At 44.1% G+C, this 17,973-nt stretch overlaps 1 protein-coding gene and 1 long non-coding RNA gene across 2 annotated transcripts in view; one reads left to right on the forward strand and one right to left on the reverse strand.

Moving 5' to 3' along the window:
- Nucleotides 1–16,388, forward strand: part of LOC147121963 (uncharacterized) — a 31,352-nt gene extending 14,964 nt beyond the window's left edge. Inside the window, exons 2-3 of the long non-coding RNA XR_015077653.1 lie at nucleotides 15,252–15,430; nucleotides 16,188–16,388. This is a non-coding gene — a long non-coding RNA (uncharacterized LOC147121963). The remainder of the gene's footprint in view (nucleotides 1–15,251; nucleotides 15,431–16,187) is intronic.
- Nucleotides 15,295–17,973, reverse strand: part of LOC147121964 (P-selectin-like) — a 134,669-nt gene continuing 131,990 nt past the window's right edge. Inside the window, exons 22-23 of the mRNA XM_085982555.1 lie at nucleotides 17,135–17,165; nucleotides 15,295–15,550 (exon numbers count right to left, since the gene is read on the reverse strand). Coding sequence (XP_085838681.1) covers nucleotides 15,295–15,550; nucleotides 17,135–17,165 — 287 coding nt within the window. The remainder of the gene's footprint in view (nucleotides 15,551–17,134; nucleotides 17,166–17,973) is intronic.

Here is a 17,973-nt window from a genome sequence, read left to right on the forward strand (position 1 = left end):
TAGGGGTATATGTGCACAAATCATTGAAGGTAGCAGGGCAGGTTGAGAAAGCAGTTTAAAAAGATTGCAGGATCCTGGACTTCATGAATAGAGGGATAGAGTACAAAAGCGTGGAAATTATGATGAAGCTGTATAAAACACTGGTTCGGCCTCAACTGGAGTATTGTGTCCTATTCTGGGCACCGCACTTTAGGAAGGATGTGAAGGCCTTAGAGAGGGTGCAGAAAAGATTTACGAGAATGATTCCAGGGATGAGGGTCTTCAGTTACGTGGATAGACTGGAGAAGCTGGGGTTGTTCTCCTTGGAGCAGAGAAGATTGAGAGGAGATTTGATGGAGGTGTTCAAAATCATGAGGGGTTTGAACAGAGTAGATAGAGAGAAACTGTTCCCATTGGCAGAGGGGGTCGAGAACCAGAGGACACAGATTTAAGGTGATTGGCAAAAGAACCAAAGGCGACATAAGAAAAAACTTTTTTGCACAGCGAGTGGTTAGGATCTGGAATGCACTGCCTGCAAGGGTGGTGGAGGCAGACTCAATCATGCTTTCAAAAGGGAGTTAGATAAGTACCTGAAAGAAAAACATTTGCAGTGCTACGGGGAAAGGGCAGGGGAGTGGGACTAGCTCAGATGCTCTTGCAGAGAGCTGGCACGGGCTCAATGGGCTGAATGACCTCCTAGTATGTTGTAACCATTCTATGATTCTATCCAAGAGGATTGGGTCAAAAACAGTTCATATATGCAAGTAAGGAGTATCAGGGCTAGGAGCATACACAAAAAATGGATGGCGGCCAAAGAAGGAGATGTTAGGAGGGGTAACCGAAAGCTTGGCCAAAGAGGTGGGTTTTAAGGAGGGCCTTAAGAGAGAGGGGGTTAGGGAGGGAATCCTGAGCGTGGGGCCTAGATGGCTGAAGGCACGGATGTCAATGATGGGGTGAAGAGAGCGGGAGATGCATAAGCAGCCACAGAGATTTGGGGTGGGGGTTGCAGAGATAGGGAGGGGTGAGGCTACGATGCGATTTAAACATGAGAATGAGAATTTTAAGTTGTAGGTTAGAGGACCAGGAGCCAATGTAGGTCAGCAAGGACAGGGTTGATAGGGAAGTGAGATATGTTCCAGACAGCAGAGTTTTGGATTAGCTTAGAAGTTTACGGAGGGAAAAGGAGTAGTAGATAATTGGAGTAGAGGTGACAAAGGCATAGATGAGGGCTTAAGCAGCAGATGGGTTGAGATAGGAATGGAGATGGGTTATGTTATGGAGGTGCAATTAGGCGGTCTTTGTGATAGGGAAAATATGGGATCAGAAGCTCAGCTTGGGATCAAATAGGACACAAGCTGTATACAGTCTGAGACTAGCTGGGGATGGAATTGGTGCTAAGGGTACAGAGTTTGTGGCAGGGGTTGAAGACAATGTCTTTGGTCTTCCCAGTGTTTCATCTTTTATTGTGCTCTGTTACATTGGCGATTGCATGTGTTGCATCTCTATGCTTTCTGATCAAGGTAGAAGTAGTCTCTTAAAGAGCCACTGCTGAAGTTTGATGTGTTGATTTCATTAACAGCTATAACTTTAGATTTATTGGAGTGATTTGAATTTTTTTGGTGCAGGGTATACGCAGATTGAGGAGATGATTAATTTAGGAAATTGAAAAATTCATACTGATTTAGTAGGGGGAAGTTGTTCTGAAGTGGGGGTAGTGGGGCCATAGAACATTGGTGGGTCCGCATCTGAGAGCGTCAGCGGGTGAAATCTCGGCGGGAATCGCGGAGTGGCGGCAGTACAAAAGGCTCCAGACACCAGGTAGGCCTCAGAGCGTCAGCAGGCGAAATCTCGGCGGGAATTGCAGAGCGGCGGCAGTACAAAAGGCCCCAGAGACCAAGTAGGCCTCAGAGCGTACCAATCTCCCATCTCAGAGGGAAAGAAGTAAAAAGTAATCGAAGTGTGACGTCACCAGAAAGCAGGTAAGTGATTGGTTGGTGAGTATTTCTCTCTTTATAAACTTTAACTCTGTGGTTTATAGTTTCTAAAGTCTCTGTGGTGTAGCGGGGACTGTTTATAAACCAGGGCCCTTAAATATACTATTTAAAGGTAGTGTAATTGGTGGGATTCATTTGATTTAATTTAATTGCAATTAATTAAAGGGTAAGTCATGGCAGGAGAGCCCGACCCCGTTGTATGCTCCCCCTGCGCTATGTGGGAACTCAGGGACACTTCCTGTGTCCCTGACAACTATGTGTGCAGGAAGTGTGTCCAGCTGCAGCTACTGGCAGACCGCATTGCGGCGCTGGAGCTGCGATTGGATTCATACTGGACCATTCGCGAGGCTGAGGAGATCGTGAATAGCACGTTTGATCAGTTGGTCACACGGCAGGCAAAGGTTGGACAGGCAGAAAGGGAATGGGTGACCAACAGACAGAGTACTAGGCACAGGCAAGTAGTGCAGGGGTCCCCTGTGGACCTCCCCCTCTTAAACAGATACACCGCTTTGAGTACTGTTGGGGGGGATGGCTTACCAGAGGAAGGCAGCAGCAGCCAACTTCCTGGCACCAGGGGTGGCTTTGCTGCACAGGACGGGAGGAAAAAGAGGGGGAGAGCTATAGTAATAGGGGATTCTATTGTAAGGGGAATAGATAGGCGTTTCTGCGGCCGCAAACGAGACTCCAGGATGGTGTGTTGCCTCCCTGGTGCAAGGGTCAAGGATGTCTCAGAGCGGCTGCAGAACATCTTGGAAGGGGAGGGTGAACAGCCAGTTGTCATGGTACATATAGGTACCAACAATATTGGTAAAAAGCGGGATGAGGGGATGAGGTCCTAAAAGCGGAATATAGGGAGTTAGGAGGTAAATTTAAAAATAGGACCTCAAAGATCGTAATCTCAGGATTGCTACCAGTGCCACGTGCTAGTCAGAGTAGAAATAGAAGGATATTTCAGATGAATACGTGGCTAGAGGAATGGTGCAAGGGGGAGGGATTCAAATTCCTGGGACATTGTAACCGGTTCAGGGGGAGGTGGGACCAGTTCAAACCGCACGGTTTGCACCTGGGCAGGGCCGGGACCGATGTCCTAGGGGGAGTGTTTGCTAGTGCTCTGGGGGAGGGTTTAAACTAAAATGGCAGGGGGTTGGGAACCTGAGCAAGGGGACAGAGGAAAGGGAAACGAGGATAAAAGCAAAAGACAGGAAGGAGAAAAACAAAAGTGGCAGTCAGAGTAATCAACGGTTTAAATTAAACATGGCCACAGTAAATAATAATTCAAAAAAGGTGGTAGGGAGAAAACAGGGGAATTACAGACCGGTAAGCCTGACATCGGTAGTGGGGAAAATGCTAGAGTCCATTATAAAAGATGTAATAGCAGAGCACTTGGAAAACAGTGACAGGATGGGACAAATTCAACATGGATTTACAAAAGGTAAATCGTGCTTGACTAATCGACTGGAATTTTTTGAGGATGTAACTGGTAAAATAGATAAGGGAGAACCAGTGGATGTGGTGTATTTGGACTTTCAGAAGGCTTTTGATGGTCCCGCATAAGAGATTAGCATGTAAAGTTAAGGCACATGGGATTGGGGGCAAGGTATTGATTTGGATAGAGAACTGGTTGGCAGACAGAAAGCAAAGAGTTGGAATAAATGGGTCTTTTTCAGAGTGGCAATCAGTGACTAGTGGGGTACCGCAGGGATCGGTCCTTGGGCCCCAGCTATTCACAATATATATTAATGATCTAGACAAGGGAACTAGATGTAATATCTCAAAATTTGCAGACGACACAAAGCTGGGTGGGCGTGTGTGCTGTGAGGAGGATGCCGAGAAACTCCAGGATGATTTGGACAGGTTGGGTGATTGGGCAAAAGCATGGCAGATGCAATATAACGTGGATAAATGCGAGGTTATCCACTTTGGTGGCAAAAACAGGAAGGCAGATTATTATCTGAATGGCAATAGAATGGGAGAAGGGGGAGTGCAACGAGATCTGGGTGTCCTTGTGCACCAGTCGCTGAAGATAAGTATGCAGGTGCAGCAGGCGGTTAAGAAGGCAAATGGCATGTTGGCCTTCGTAGCAAGAGGGTTTGAGTACAGGAACAAGGATGTCTTGCTGCAGTTGTACAGGGCCTTGGTGAGGCCACATCTTGAGTATTGTGTGCAGTTCTGGTCGCCTTATCTGAGGAAGGATGTTCTTGCCATGGAAGGAGTTCAGCGAAGATTCAGCAGGCTGATACCTGGGGTGGCAGGAATGACATATGAGGAGAGATTGGGTCGATTGGGCTTGTACTCACTGGAGTTTAGAAGAATGAGAGGAGATCTCATTGAAACTTATAAAACTCTGACAGGACTGGACAGACTAGATGCAGGAAGGATGTTCCCGATGGTCGGGGAGTCCAGAACCAGGGGTCACAGTCTAAGGATAAGGGGTAGGCCATTTAGGACAGAAATTAGGAGGAATTTCTTCACCCAGAGAGTGGTGAACCTGTGGAATTCTGTACCACTGAAGGCAGTAGAGGCCAATACATTAAATATATTCAAGAAGGAGTTGGATATATTTCTTAAGGCTAAAGGGATCAAGGGGTATGGGGAGAAAGCAGGGACCGGGTACTGAATTTGGATGATCAGCCATGATCACATTGAATGGTGGAGCAGGCTCGAGGGGCCGAATGGCCTACTCCTCCTATCTTCTATGTTTCTATGTAAGGGCTTTAAAAAAACAAGCCTGAAGGCTTTGTGTCTTAATGCGAGGAGCATTTGTAATAAGGTGGATGAATTAGCTGCGCAAATAGAGGTAAACGAATATGATTTGATTGGGATTATGGAAACATGGCTCCAGGGTGGCCAAGGCTGGGAACTCAACATCCAGGGGTATTCAATATTCAGGAAAGATAGGCGAAAGGGAGGTGGGGTAGCATTGCTGGTTAAAGAAGGGATTAACACAATTGTAAGGAAGGATATTAGCTCTGATGATGTGGAATCTGTATGGGTAGAACTGAGAAATACCAAGGGGCAGAAAACATTAGTGGGAGTGGTATATAGACCTCCAAACAGTAATGCGGAGGTTGGGGATGGCATTAAAAGGGAAATTATAGAAGCATGCAATAAGGGCTCAGCAGTCACCATGGGTGACTTTAATCTACATATAGATTGGGCTAACCAAATTAGTAACAATACTGTGGAGGAGGAATTCCTGGAGTGTTTAAGGGATGGTTTCCTGGACCAATATGTCGAGGAACCAACCAGAGATCAGGCCATCTTAGACTGGGTATTATGTAACGAGAAAGGATTAATTAGCAATCTTGTTGTACGAGGCCCCTTGGGTCAGAGCGATCATAATATGATCGAATTCTTCATTAAGATGGAGAATGAAGTAGTCGACTCAGAGACTAGGGTCCTAAATTTAAATGAAGGAAACTACGATGGTCTGAGGTGCGAGTTAGGTAGGATTGATTTAATGTCACTCAAAGGGTTGATGGTGGATAGGCAATGGCAAACATTCAAAGACCGCATGGATGAACTACAGAATTTGTTCATCCCAGTTTGGCATAAAAATAAAACAAAAAAGGTGACTCAACCGTGGCTAACAAGGGAAATTAGGGATAGCATAAGATCCAAGGAGAGGACATATAAATTGGCCAGAAAAAGCAGTAAACCTGAGGATTGGGACCAGTTTAGGATTCAAAAAAGGACAAAAGGATTAATTAAGAAAGGGAAAATAGAATATGAGAGTAAGCTTGCAGGGAACATAAAAACTGACTGTAAAAGCTTTTATAGATATTGTGAAGAGAAAAAGATTGATGAAGTCAAGCGTAGGTCCCTTGCAGTCAGAATCAGGGGAATTTATAATGGGGAACAAAGAAATGGCAGACCAATTAAATACATATTTTGGTTCTGTCTTCACAAAGGAGAACACAAATAACCTCCCAGAGATGTCGGGGAACATAGGGTCTAATGAAAGGGAGGAACTGAAAGAAATCAGTATTTATAGGGAAATGGTGTTCGGGAAATTGATGGGATTGAAGGCCGATAAATCCCCAGGGCCTGATAATCTACATCCTAGGGTACTTAAGGAAGTGGCCCTAGAAATAGTTGATGCTTTGCTGATCATCTTCCAGCATTCGATGGAATCTGGAACAGTACCCATGGATTGGAGGGTAGCTAATGTTACCCCACTATTCAAAAAAGGTGGTAGAGAGAAAACAGGGAATTACAGACCGGTAAGCCTGACATCGGTAGTGGGGAAAATGCTAGAGTCCATTATAAAAGATGTAATAGCAGAGCACTTGGAAAACAGTGACAGGATGGGACAAATTCAACATGGATTTACAAAAGGTAAATCGTGCTTGACTAATCTACTGGAATTTTTTGAGGATGTAACTGGTAAAATAGATAAGGGAGAACCAGTGAATGTGGTGTATTTGGACTTTCAGAAGGCTTTTGATAAGGTCCCGCGTAAGCGATTAGCGTGTAAAGTTAAGGCACATGGGATTGGGGGCAAGGTATTGACTTGGATAGAGAACTGGCTGGCAGACAGAAAGCAAAGAGTTGGAATAAACGGGTCTTTTTCAGAGTGGCAATCAGTGACTAGTGGGGTACCGCAGGGATCGGTCCTTGGGCCCCAGCTATTCATAATATATATTATGATCTAGACAAGGGAACGAGATGTAATATCTCAAAATTTGCAGATGAGACAAAGCTGGGTGAGCGTGTGTGCTGTGCGGAGGATGCCGAGAAACTCCAGGATGATTTGGACAGGTTGGGTGATTGGGCAAAAGCATGGCAGATGCAATATAACATGGATAAATGCGAGGTTATCCACTTTGGTGGCAAAAACAGGAAGGCAGATTATTATCTGAATGGCAATAGATTGGGAGAAGGGGAAGTGCAACGAGACCTGGGTGTCCTTGTGCACCAGTTGCTGAAGGTAAGCATGCAGGTGCAGCAGGCGGTTAAGAAGGCAAATGGCATGTTGGCCTTCGTAGCGAGAGGGTTTGAGTACAGGAACAAGGATGTCTTGCTGCAGTTGTACAGGGCCTTGGTGAGACCACACCTTGAGTATTGTGTGCAGTTTTGGTCACCTTCTCTGAGGAAGGATGTTCTTGCCATGGAAGGAGTTCAGCAAAGATTCACCAGGCTGATATCTGGGATGGCAGGAATGACATATGAGGAGAGATTGGGTTGATTGGGCTTGTACTCGCTGGAGTTTAGAAGAATGAGAGGGGATCTCATTGAAACTTATAAAATTCTGACAGGATTGGACAGACTAGATGCAGGAAGGATGTTCCCGATGGTCGGGGAGTCCAGAACCAGGGGTCACAGTCTAAGGATAAGGGGTAGGCCATTTAGGACAGAAATGAGGAGGAATTTCTTCACCCAGAGAGTGGTGAACCTGTGGAATTCTGTACCACAGAAGGCAGTAGAGGCCAATACATTAAATATATTCAAGAAGGAGTTGGATATATTTCTTAAGGTTAAAGGGATCAAGGGGTATGGGGAGAAAGCAGTGACCGGGTACTGAATTTGGATGATCAGCCATGATCGCATTGAATGGCGGAGCAGGCTCGAGGGGCCGAATGGCCTACTCCTGCTCCTATCTTCTATGTTTCTATGATTATACTATAGTAGCATATCACTTATAATGCACTAATTGGGCTTGACCTCCTCACGGTTGTTGAAACAACATGGTTGATAAGTACTCTTCCAAAATTGCTCTGGGCAGTGGAAAGCTGGTATAAATTGGGAACTTTTCTAGTGCTTAATCAAATTGAAAGATATCAGTGCAAGAAAACTGAAAACATCCCATTTCAGACACCCGCCATCGTCATCGAGTACTTCTAGGTCAGGTGCAGCACAGTTAGATTATGAGTAAACCTTCTCCTAAAATGGCTCAATCGCAACCTCCGAAAAGCATCTTCTATTGCATTGTTATTTTTTTGATTTCCATTTCCTGCACCAACTGTCCTGGGACCTCTGTGAGCAAGTTGTCAATTAGTGTCATTCTCTTTGGTCCAGTAGGGTGGATTTTCCTCTTTATTTTGCCTGGAGAGCACTGATTTCCCAGATGCATAGGAACAGGAGTAGGCCATTTAGCCCCTCGAGCCTGCTCCGCTATTCAATGAGATCATGGCTCATCTGCAACCTAATTCCATATGCCCGCCTTTGGCTCATATCCCTTAATACCTTTGGTTAACAGAAAGCCATCAATCTCCAATTTAAAATTAATAATTGATCTAGCATCAATTGCCATTTGCAGAAGAGAGTTCCAAACTTCTATCACCCTTTGTGTGTAGAAGTGTTTCCTAATTTCACTCCTGAAAGGTCTGGCTCTAATTTTTAGACAATGCCCCCTAGTCTTAGAATCCCCAACCAGTGGAAATAGTTTCTCTCCATCTACCCTATCTGTTCCCCTTAATATTTTGAAGACACATGGAGGAAAAAGGGTGGAAACCCATTAGATCAGGTCTCTGCCCCACTGCGCTGACCAAGGTTTTGTGTGATAGGCAGTGCTGGGTCTGAATTATATGCAGACCCAGTGTAAACATATACATGAGGTGGGAGGGGGCATTCATAGCCTCCCACCTTGCCTTAATCCCACAACCATTAGGCGCCTGAGCAGAAGGACATCTGAGGAAAGTTAGTGTTAGGGCTCGTGCCATGGGATGAAAGATCTGTGGGGGATCCCAGGAGCTTCCCGGAGATCAAAGAGGAGCCATCGAGAAATATTTTAAAATTAACCTCCTCCCCCAGATGATCTGTGGCCCTTAGGGTAGCTAGAAGGCCCCAGTGCTGATGGCCAGGAGTGCCAACAGGGTGCCCAGGACAGGAAAACCATAGGATCCTTCTGCAGATGCAGTGCACTTCCCACATGTTGGGCAGGATTTTCATTGGGCCGTGGAGGCGGGATTGGAGGCGTGTGGGGGGTTAAAATCCCGAAATCGGGGGGGCACGAACCCATCCTGCCCCCATGCCAGTTTCAAAGGAGGCAGGTACCTGACCCACGCTGGGACCCGCCTCCCCGAGGCGGGAAGGGGATTAGTGCCAATTAACTGCCTGTTAACAGGCAGTTTTTAGCCTAATCCCTATTTTCATTGTTGAAATGTGGGATTTCCGACGGCTCCAAACCACGGCAAGTTAGTGAGGCGGGCCATCGGGATGAAGGGCTTGGAGGGGTCAAGATGTCCGGTGTTCAGGTGAGTGATGGGTGCATGAGTGCAAAGGTAAGTGTGTTTGGTGTGTGTAATGTGTTTAAAGAAGTTGTACTTACATTTACATACCTTTACAGCCTTTCTTCCTTCCGGTCTCGGGAGTCCCTCATCTCACCGGCACAGAAAGCAGAATGGCTGCGATCTGTCTAAAGTTCCAGCATTCAGCTTTCTGTTCCGGAGAGATCTCTAAATCATCCTGACAGGAAGGAATTAACTAGAGTACAGATTGTCAGTGTTTGACAGCTTCAAACAGCTGTCGAACGCTGAAATTTCATCTGTCAAAAGGTCTTGACAGATGAAATATCAATCTGTGACGTCACCTGTTGCCGGGTGGCCCCTAATTGGCCTGCTGAGCTCACTGGGCGGGCTCAACAAGGTCAATCAAGTCAAAATCGCATGGGTTGGCTACAACTCGATGGAGGCGGGACTACAACCCCGAAAGTTGTAGTCCCGCCTCCTACCCGACTCCTCAATGAAAATCCAGCCCTTTGTATCTGTCGGGAGCCCAAAGAGGAAAATCTATCCCACTTTCTGCCTGTAGAGTAAGAGAAAAGAAGACAATCGACTCCAGTAATGTATTATCATTTATTTAAAAAGCACTTGTATGGAGAACAGAACAGTGGAAACCACAGTGACAAAGTGGCAGCTGTATGGAATAAACAAAAAACAATACTCTACAATGAAAAAGTAATTATCATAACTAAATGTGGTATAAATATCTCCACTCAACAGAAGTCATAACGAACTTGTTATTTTGTCACCTGTTATACAAACTGGATGTAGAATTTCTTGCTAATTTAAAGCACAATGTTTCCTGATAAACCTACAGCAGGCACACCACAGTTGTGTATAAACATCCTCACTGCATTAAGGACTAGGATCATACATTCAATATTTGCACTCACGGCACTACTGATACAAAAACTGACCTAAAAGAGAGCATCACCCCCAAATCACGTTTACCCACCTGCATGTGCAAAATTGACACTACATATCATAAATTAGAAAATTACCAAGGAAGGAATTTGGGCAGCAGTCTAATCTAAGGCCTTAGGTAACTGAACATCTGACCCCTCAATTAGATTCTGGCCCATAACTCACTCCAAGATACCCATTATTTACCATATATAAACCATCTGAACAATTTGATGGAATTAGAACATAGGCCTGGAAATTGTGGTCAGCGGTGAAACGACGGCAATCGCCACTGACCTCAAAGAAAGTTGTCCACAAAGATCTTGCGATCTCTGGCGAAATCTTTAGGTTTCTCAACATTATATTGATTGTAGCGCTGTCAAAAAGGGTATCCCCACCGTGATGCAGCAGTGACATCATCATGCTGTCTATGCAGCCAATCACATTGAAGAATTCTCACAGACAGCAAAACAGGAAATAAAAAGCACTGATTCAATTCACTTAATTTTTTACAGAGAGCAAAATAAAAATTGGGACATACACAGGGTTAAGGCAGAAGCTGAAAATCATAAACAAACTTTAAAAAAAATTAGTAATTTATCATAATGGAGAAATTTGACATTCCACAAATATAAAATTCATTTTGCAGGGCCAGAACGGTTGTTCAGCAGTCAATAAGCCGGTAAAACCCCAGTTACACCTATTCCAACAAGGCTTAACTTTTAATGGAGTGTTTAACAGCTCAATTAGATCGGAAAAGCTTACATTTTCGACATTTCTGCTGTTTTCACTGATTGCCGGCTATGGGGAGTTCCACAGCTCAACCTGTGGCGTAGCAGGAAATGACTGACCACAACGTCAGGATTTCTGCATTTAGATGTGCATGGGCTAAATCCTGAAGTTACGGTCAGTTTCAGAGGGGTAACAGCAGTGAACACTGACAGTTCGCTGTCATTACCACCGCAAAATCCGGGCCATAAGTTTTAGAAATGGGAAAGGCCAATATGCCTGACAAGCTCACCACTTCTTAATACCTCAGCCCTACCTATCTGCACTCTCATCTCAGCACATTCCTCAATCCTTTTTCTCCAGAAATGTATCTAATTACTCATAGTGGCATCTCAATACAAACCATCACAGGTTCCTCAATTAGATTATTGCCTTGTTATCACTCCCTGGTGTCCATTATCCTTTCTCTGGCATCTCTTTCTCAATGACATCAATGTAAACTCTTACTCTACAGTCCATCTGACCTCTGCTCTGTCGCAGGGTCCAGTGGCATGTTCCAACAGTGATGCTTTTTTTATGCTCATCCATTAGCCCTGGGCTGGTCCATTACTCAAGAGCCAATTATGCGCAATAGACCCTACTGCTCAACATGGGAGCACATCTGGGCCAAAACCTACCAGTTTATGTTGCAAATAATCAAAACACGTTGTTTAGCTGAACTAGAATGGAAATAATTGCCCTCGTGATGCATCTCTCACATTGTGATTGAATGTCTGAGGCGGTTTAAAGTTCTGCATCCCAGCAATAGAAGAAAAGAAAGAAAGACTTGGATTTATATAGCGCCTTTCACGACCTCAGGACGTCCCAAAGTGATTTACAGCCAATGAAGTACTGTTTGAAGTGCAGTTACTGTTGTAATGTAGGAAACGCTGTAATGTAGGAAGGGCTGCATTTGGCTCAGGACACATTGGTTGTTCACCAGTACAATTCCATCACTGAATATTAGGTGTCGACATAACAAAGGGCTTTGGTTGCAACTGAGTGTGTAGCTGAGGCATTATCTGAACCCCAGCATTTATGTAACTGCCTTGCATGCATCAGTTATTTTGGTAAGTTGTAATGATACAATATATTTTTTAAAAACTACAGTTCAACAAAATAGGGTTTGTGCAGTGGAATATTTGCTTACTGTGATGCACACGAGTGAAAGTTGTTGATAGAATAAGCCACGAGAATGAAAAGCTTTGGTCGTATGGCTGTTTTGGTACTTTGTAATGGCAGTGGCGTAGCTCCTTAAATTCACCATTAACTGAATTTTAATTGATCAATAGAATAACATGGTTGTTCCATCCTCTGTATATATTGTAAACATCTTGTTGCATATTTTGCTTGGGAAGCCTGAAACCATAGATTCTGTTACAATGGTCTAACATCTCAAACTCTGATTTAAAAAAAATTAAAAGGAAGAATCTCATAAGTGAAGATGGTAATACCTGGAGCACCTTAACCAGATCATCTGGTTAGCTATTCAAATGTACAGAAATCAATAACAAATTACATTTTTATATGCTCTTCGCTTAGAGAGACATCTCGGACCACTTTACAGAGTCATGGACGTTAAATGAACAATGTGCAGGGGGGACAAGGGGAAGAAATAGGCCTGCCACAGAGCAAAGCCATGATCGAAGAGAAGCATTTATAGATGGCTCTTGATAGCAGGGAACGAGGTGACAGTGGAGATGCTGAAGGTCAGAGTTCCAGGGGGCAGGGACATGGTGGCTGAAGAAGCAGACACTTAGACAAGTGGAGGGAGCGGAGAATGAGAACTAGGCCAGTGATGGAGGAGTGGAGCCTGCATGCAGGGACATACAGATGGAGGAGATTAGTGGGAGGAGTGGGGTGGTGGATTCGATTAAGTTGAGTCTTGGGGACACAAAGCACCTGTGGATTTGGCAAAGATAGGGGTAATGATGACATCGGCTTTTGTACTAGTGAGAATGTGAGCAACATCATTATGGCTGAACTAGCTTATCGAGGATAGAAGTAAGGAGGCGAGGATAGAAGTAAGGAGGCAAGGATAGAAGTAAGGAGGCGAGGATAGAAGTAAGGAGGCGAGGATAGAAGTAAGGAGGCGAGGATAGAAGTAAGGAGGCGAGGATAGAAGTAAGGAGGCGAGGATAGAAGTAAGGAGGCGAGGATAGAAGTAAGGAGGCGAGGATAGAAGTAAGGAGGCGAGGATAGAAGTAAGGAGGCGAGGATAGAAGTAAGGAGGCGAGGATAGAAGTAAGGAGGTCAGGGAGTAAGTTGGAGGTGCAGATTAGGGTTTCAGCAGGGAAGATGGGGGGGGGAGACAGGCAATGTCACAATGGTGAAAGAAAGCGGTTAGGTGTAGGGGAGAAAGCAGAGCTCAGGGTTGAGCAGAATGTCAAGATACTGCATTTCTGGTCTTAGCCTAAAATTGGGGAGATTGATGGAAAAGAAGCTGGTGGTTCACTGGTGTTTGCGGGAGCAGAAGGGGTTGGCTTCGGTTTTGCTGGCATTTAGCTGGAGGAAGTTTTGGCTTATTCGGGTCTTACTGTTGCAGAAAGTGTCAAAATCCCTGAAGAATAGTTATGAAGCACATGCTTGAGGTGCAACAACACCATTCATTCACCAGATGTCCTATTTCCTTTGTGCATTTGTACTGATGGCACTTGTCCTATTCATGTGGATCCTGTTAAGAGAAAAAGATTTACTACAAAATTATACCTGGGTTTCATACCTAAAAGTTGACTTGTAAGCAGTTATTCTACAATTTGGTGCTCCCATTGGGGGTTGGTACTTGCATGGAATCACCCCTCTCTACCCCCAAAGCACGGTGTACCTGCAAGTACTAGTGGTACCTTTTCATGTCATATTCATATTCCATCACTCTCAAACAATCTGAAGAGCTTGGTTTATGTACAAGGCAAGAATATATGCCAAAAATCCACAATGTGACTGAGCTGACCACTGCCCTCTAATGGATGAACAAATATTGATGTCTCCCCACTCAACACCTATGTATCAGTTGTGAGAGAAGCTTTCTTGAGGCTTTGAGCCCTTCCTAAAATGTTCACTCAACCTGCTAGGCTCAGAAGGGCAGAGCATTGGTCACAGATCCTACACTTCTTCACCAGCGCACTGTCAACTAGTCAGATCATTGATTTGTAATGGATGATCAGAGATACCAGTCATGATTTGTTGCAGCTAATCTGTTTCGCCTTTTCCAATATTGTACAGAGATTTCCAGGACTGGAAAGGATATCAGTCCTGTTTATACCGCTGGAGCCGTTCTACTACCAAGTGGGAGAGAATTTAAACTATGGTGTATTAACTTAAAGGAGGTTGGTGGATGTCTTTTTACACTGAAAGTGCTCTCCTCAACTTTTCCAGTCGGGGCATTGCAATTGGCCCTGGACTACGGAGGAGAAAAATCAGCAGGGTTCTTGGTCACTGTCCAGTGACCCTGCTTAAGGTGACTTCAGTTGGTTGGCTGTGTGTGTCAGTTGAGTCGCTGTGAGTGTAAACAATGAGTGTTAGAGTTTTCAGCTATCGACAGAGCCCACGTCTGTCCTCACTAGCTATCCACATTGGCTGTCCACACATGTACATTTTAGAGTTTCAGATCAAGTAGTCATTAAACAGACACTTTTCTAAAGGCTTACACTACCCTAATGGGTAAAGACTTACTGAACACTCGTACATCAATAAAGCTATACATTTTGCATGAGTTTTACATGATATCTAAAGGACCTCTTTAAATTTACATTCATATCCTCCAGCCTTATCATCAATTACTTGGTTTAACTTTAATTAACTGGGTTTAAAAAGATCATGCCTTTGAGGGAATTCATAACACTCAATCATGACATTAGATTACTGGAATCAGGATGGTAAATAAGAATGACAAGATGCCAGACCCCCAGAGACCTGAGGCAACACTGTGATTTTCAGTGTATTTTCTAAATGGTAGCAGGCCGATTTGCCTCATCACAGCGCCTGGAGAATGCTCAATTCCTAAGTGCTGTGGAGAGGAAAAAAGGGTGGAGAGAAGTGACATCAGGTCTCCTCCCCCACATTTCACTGCCCCAGGATTTCTGAGGCTTTCCTTAGTGGCCATACTTGGATCTGGGCCTGTAACTGCAACTCATACTTAAACAGTTTCTAGTGAGGAGATACAAGGGCTGATTTTCCTCTCCCCAAATGTGGCAGGATGGGGCATTCCTGGCACTCTCACCACAATATGCTCTATGTCCATCAATGAGCTGCCCAAACACAGGGCACTCCAAAAATAAAAGCTGGTGGTGGGACTTATGCTGGGATCCTCCTCAAAGCTGAGAGTGCCCTGGGAACAACTTGAAGATGATAAATACCAGCTAAATAATTTCTTGTCTTCATCCAGCAGGATCTTAGAGCCTGAGTCTTCTGGCTGCTGCTGAAGTGCATCAACCAGAAGGCCTCTTGAGCATGCAGCAGCACTCCTGTTTCCACTTCTGGTTCCCAGCGCAAGTACCAGACAGCTGCCAACACCCGCAGAACTGTATTCCAACAGCAGACAGCATCTTTTGGAGAGCAAAAAAGGTACTCATCCTCCTATAGTTTCTACTCATACAGTACAATATGTTGACGAGGTTTGTAATCTTACCTGCAGGAGTATTGATGAACGTTGGATTCTCAAACATATCTTCTGTGCCTTCAGTACTGGAAGACAAGTATAGTGGTTTAATTCCATACGAGTTGCTCATGGACAATTAAAAACAAAAATGGAATAGAATCTGCCTCAGGAATCAACACTTCTGATTGGAATTGAACAAACTTTGACTTAATTTCTGAACAAGTGCTCGGACCTTGACCAGCCCCAGGTCTTCAATTTAGAATTTAAACATTTATGGTGCAAATGTCCCATATTTTCATTATCAAATGTATTGTCTGAGGTATGACACAGAAATGGTGATGCTTGGCGTGTGATGGACAAAATGCACACTATGTTTATATGCATGCTAGCAGATCTCCTGCAGCATTGTTCATGATGAGTTATAGGATGTGCTGTTTTATTCCATGTAATGTACAAGGGTCACTTCCCTATGCCTCTGCAATGAGCAATTCCTCATCCTCAGCGATGTCAATCTGAACTCAGTTGCCCTTGCTCTCTCTCCTCTGAATTCAGCACCGTCCTGTCTGCTCCAAACCTCTCCTTCCATATATATTCTCCTGTGGCGGAGCCACCAAAGGACTCAGAGCGGTTGTACATAATTCCTTTAACAGCAATGTAGTTACTGTCTGTGCCTGTACCTTTAATTACACTGTTTGACTGTACAATGCCTAATTACCTTTACAGCACGGTTTCAACGTGATGACGTCATGCCGTTCGTCACGTGATGCCCCAATGGCGGGAAGAACATGATGACGTCATGACGTCACTCTCCTGATCAGAGGATCAGTCCTCGTGGAGCCCTCAAGGAGAGTAGACCTGTTATTGATGTGTTCTAGCAGTTTCCAGTTTAAACTCGTTTGTTTTCATTAAAGTTCATTAATTTAATTACCTGAGTCGAACTCAGTCTTTTTGATAGTAACCTCCGTTCCTACATTATATTCTCCTACCCATATTCATGGCCATCCCCTCAATCTGCTTGGCTTTCATTCAATATTTTCCCAAGGTAACGGCCTGTCTGAGATTGGGGAAATGTCCAATGGAGCTGCAAAGTCAGACTCTACTACTTCACCTTCTGTCTTGTTGTATAAATAGGCCATCTACAATAATACAACAGCCTGGTATTAAAACAGAGCTTAAAAATGTTTATTGGGGACTGAATTGCAGTGAGTTAGTGCATTGTCTATTTACTCCAAAACCAGTGTTTGAATCCAGTCTGTAGAGATGGGATGAAATTCTCCTCTCTACTGGCTATAAGTGTTATACATTTAATGCTTTTGAGCAGTCTCAACCCGATTGACAGACACATGATGGCATCACATAAAACTGCAACTGACATGACACTAATTGTCATTTTTACTCCGAAAAGCTACATGGATAGTTCATATGGGCCAAGTATTACACTGGTATAGTAGGTAGTGCTCTTCCAAAACTGGGAAGACGACACTTTTTTAGGACAGTATAAGGAGCTATGCATTGAAGTCACTGTAGTACTTGTGCAGGGAGCTTGGCATTGACACTAGTAGGTACCCAAAATGAAAAAGAATTTCATTTCTCAGTGTTAACATTCCCACTATGATGAGCACAAACATTTATTTTGAAGCTAGGAGAACATACAGAGAAATTGAAGTTACCTGTCAAGGTTTAGCATTTTTGTATCATCTTCTGAAAACAATTGAAAACATGGAATATTAAGGCTTGTATCTTGAAACTTTTAATTTTAAACACAACTATTAAAACACAACAGGTGGTTTCAGCCAAGGCAGCAGTAGGAATGCTCTAATTAGCCTCAGTGCCTCTGGACTAGGATGGGGGGAAAAGGTTAGCGGCAATCTCAAACTTGATTGGTATCCAGTGACTTCTGCTGAATGTCAGGCAAGAACAGGATGAAGTATAGTTGTAATGTCATCCTTGGTCAAACAGCCAGTTTACTGTCTTGCCTTACACATGAAGTTAAGGCACTCAGGTCACCAGCTTCCATGGATTACACACTTTATGAGTATATATTCAACAGAGATGGGGGGAGGAAACTGGAATATAAAAAGTGCAATAGGAATTTTTAATTTACTAAAGAGCTATTACTGGTTTGAAAGCTGGTGAACTCAATTAGGCATTATACAGTGCATAGCAACATTTTCATCCAAAACCACAATGCAAGGCATTCTGATTCTCTTGTCACCTATCACTCAAACTCCTCAGCAAGTGAATGGATAGGTCCTGCTGACTAAACCACTTGACTGTTCCAAGCTGAATAATTGACACTTTTAAGTATTGTTGCATGAGTTAGAAGGTTATGGCTTCAAGCCCCATTCCAGAGACTTGAGCACATAATCTACGCTGACACTTCAGTGGAGTACTGAGGGAAATCTGCACTGTTGGACGTGCTGTCTTTTGGATGAGACGTTAAACCGAGGCCCTGTATGCTCTCTTAGATGGATGTGAAAGGATTTGAAGAAGAGCAGGGGAGTTCTTC

The sequence above is a fragment of the Somniosus microcephalus genome, chromosome 3 (assembly GCF_052327205.1).
Source record: "Somniosus microcephalus isolate GS21.2 chromosome 3, FLI_Smic_1.0, whole genome shotgun sequence".
In the NCBI taxonomy this organism is placed as follows: domain Eukaryota; kingdom Metazoa; phylum Chordata; class Chondrichthyes; order Squaliformes; family Somniosidae; genus Somniosus; species Somniosus microcephalus.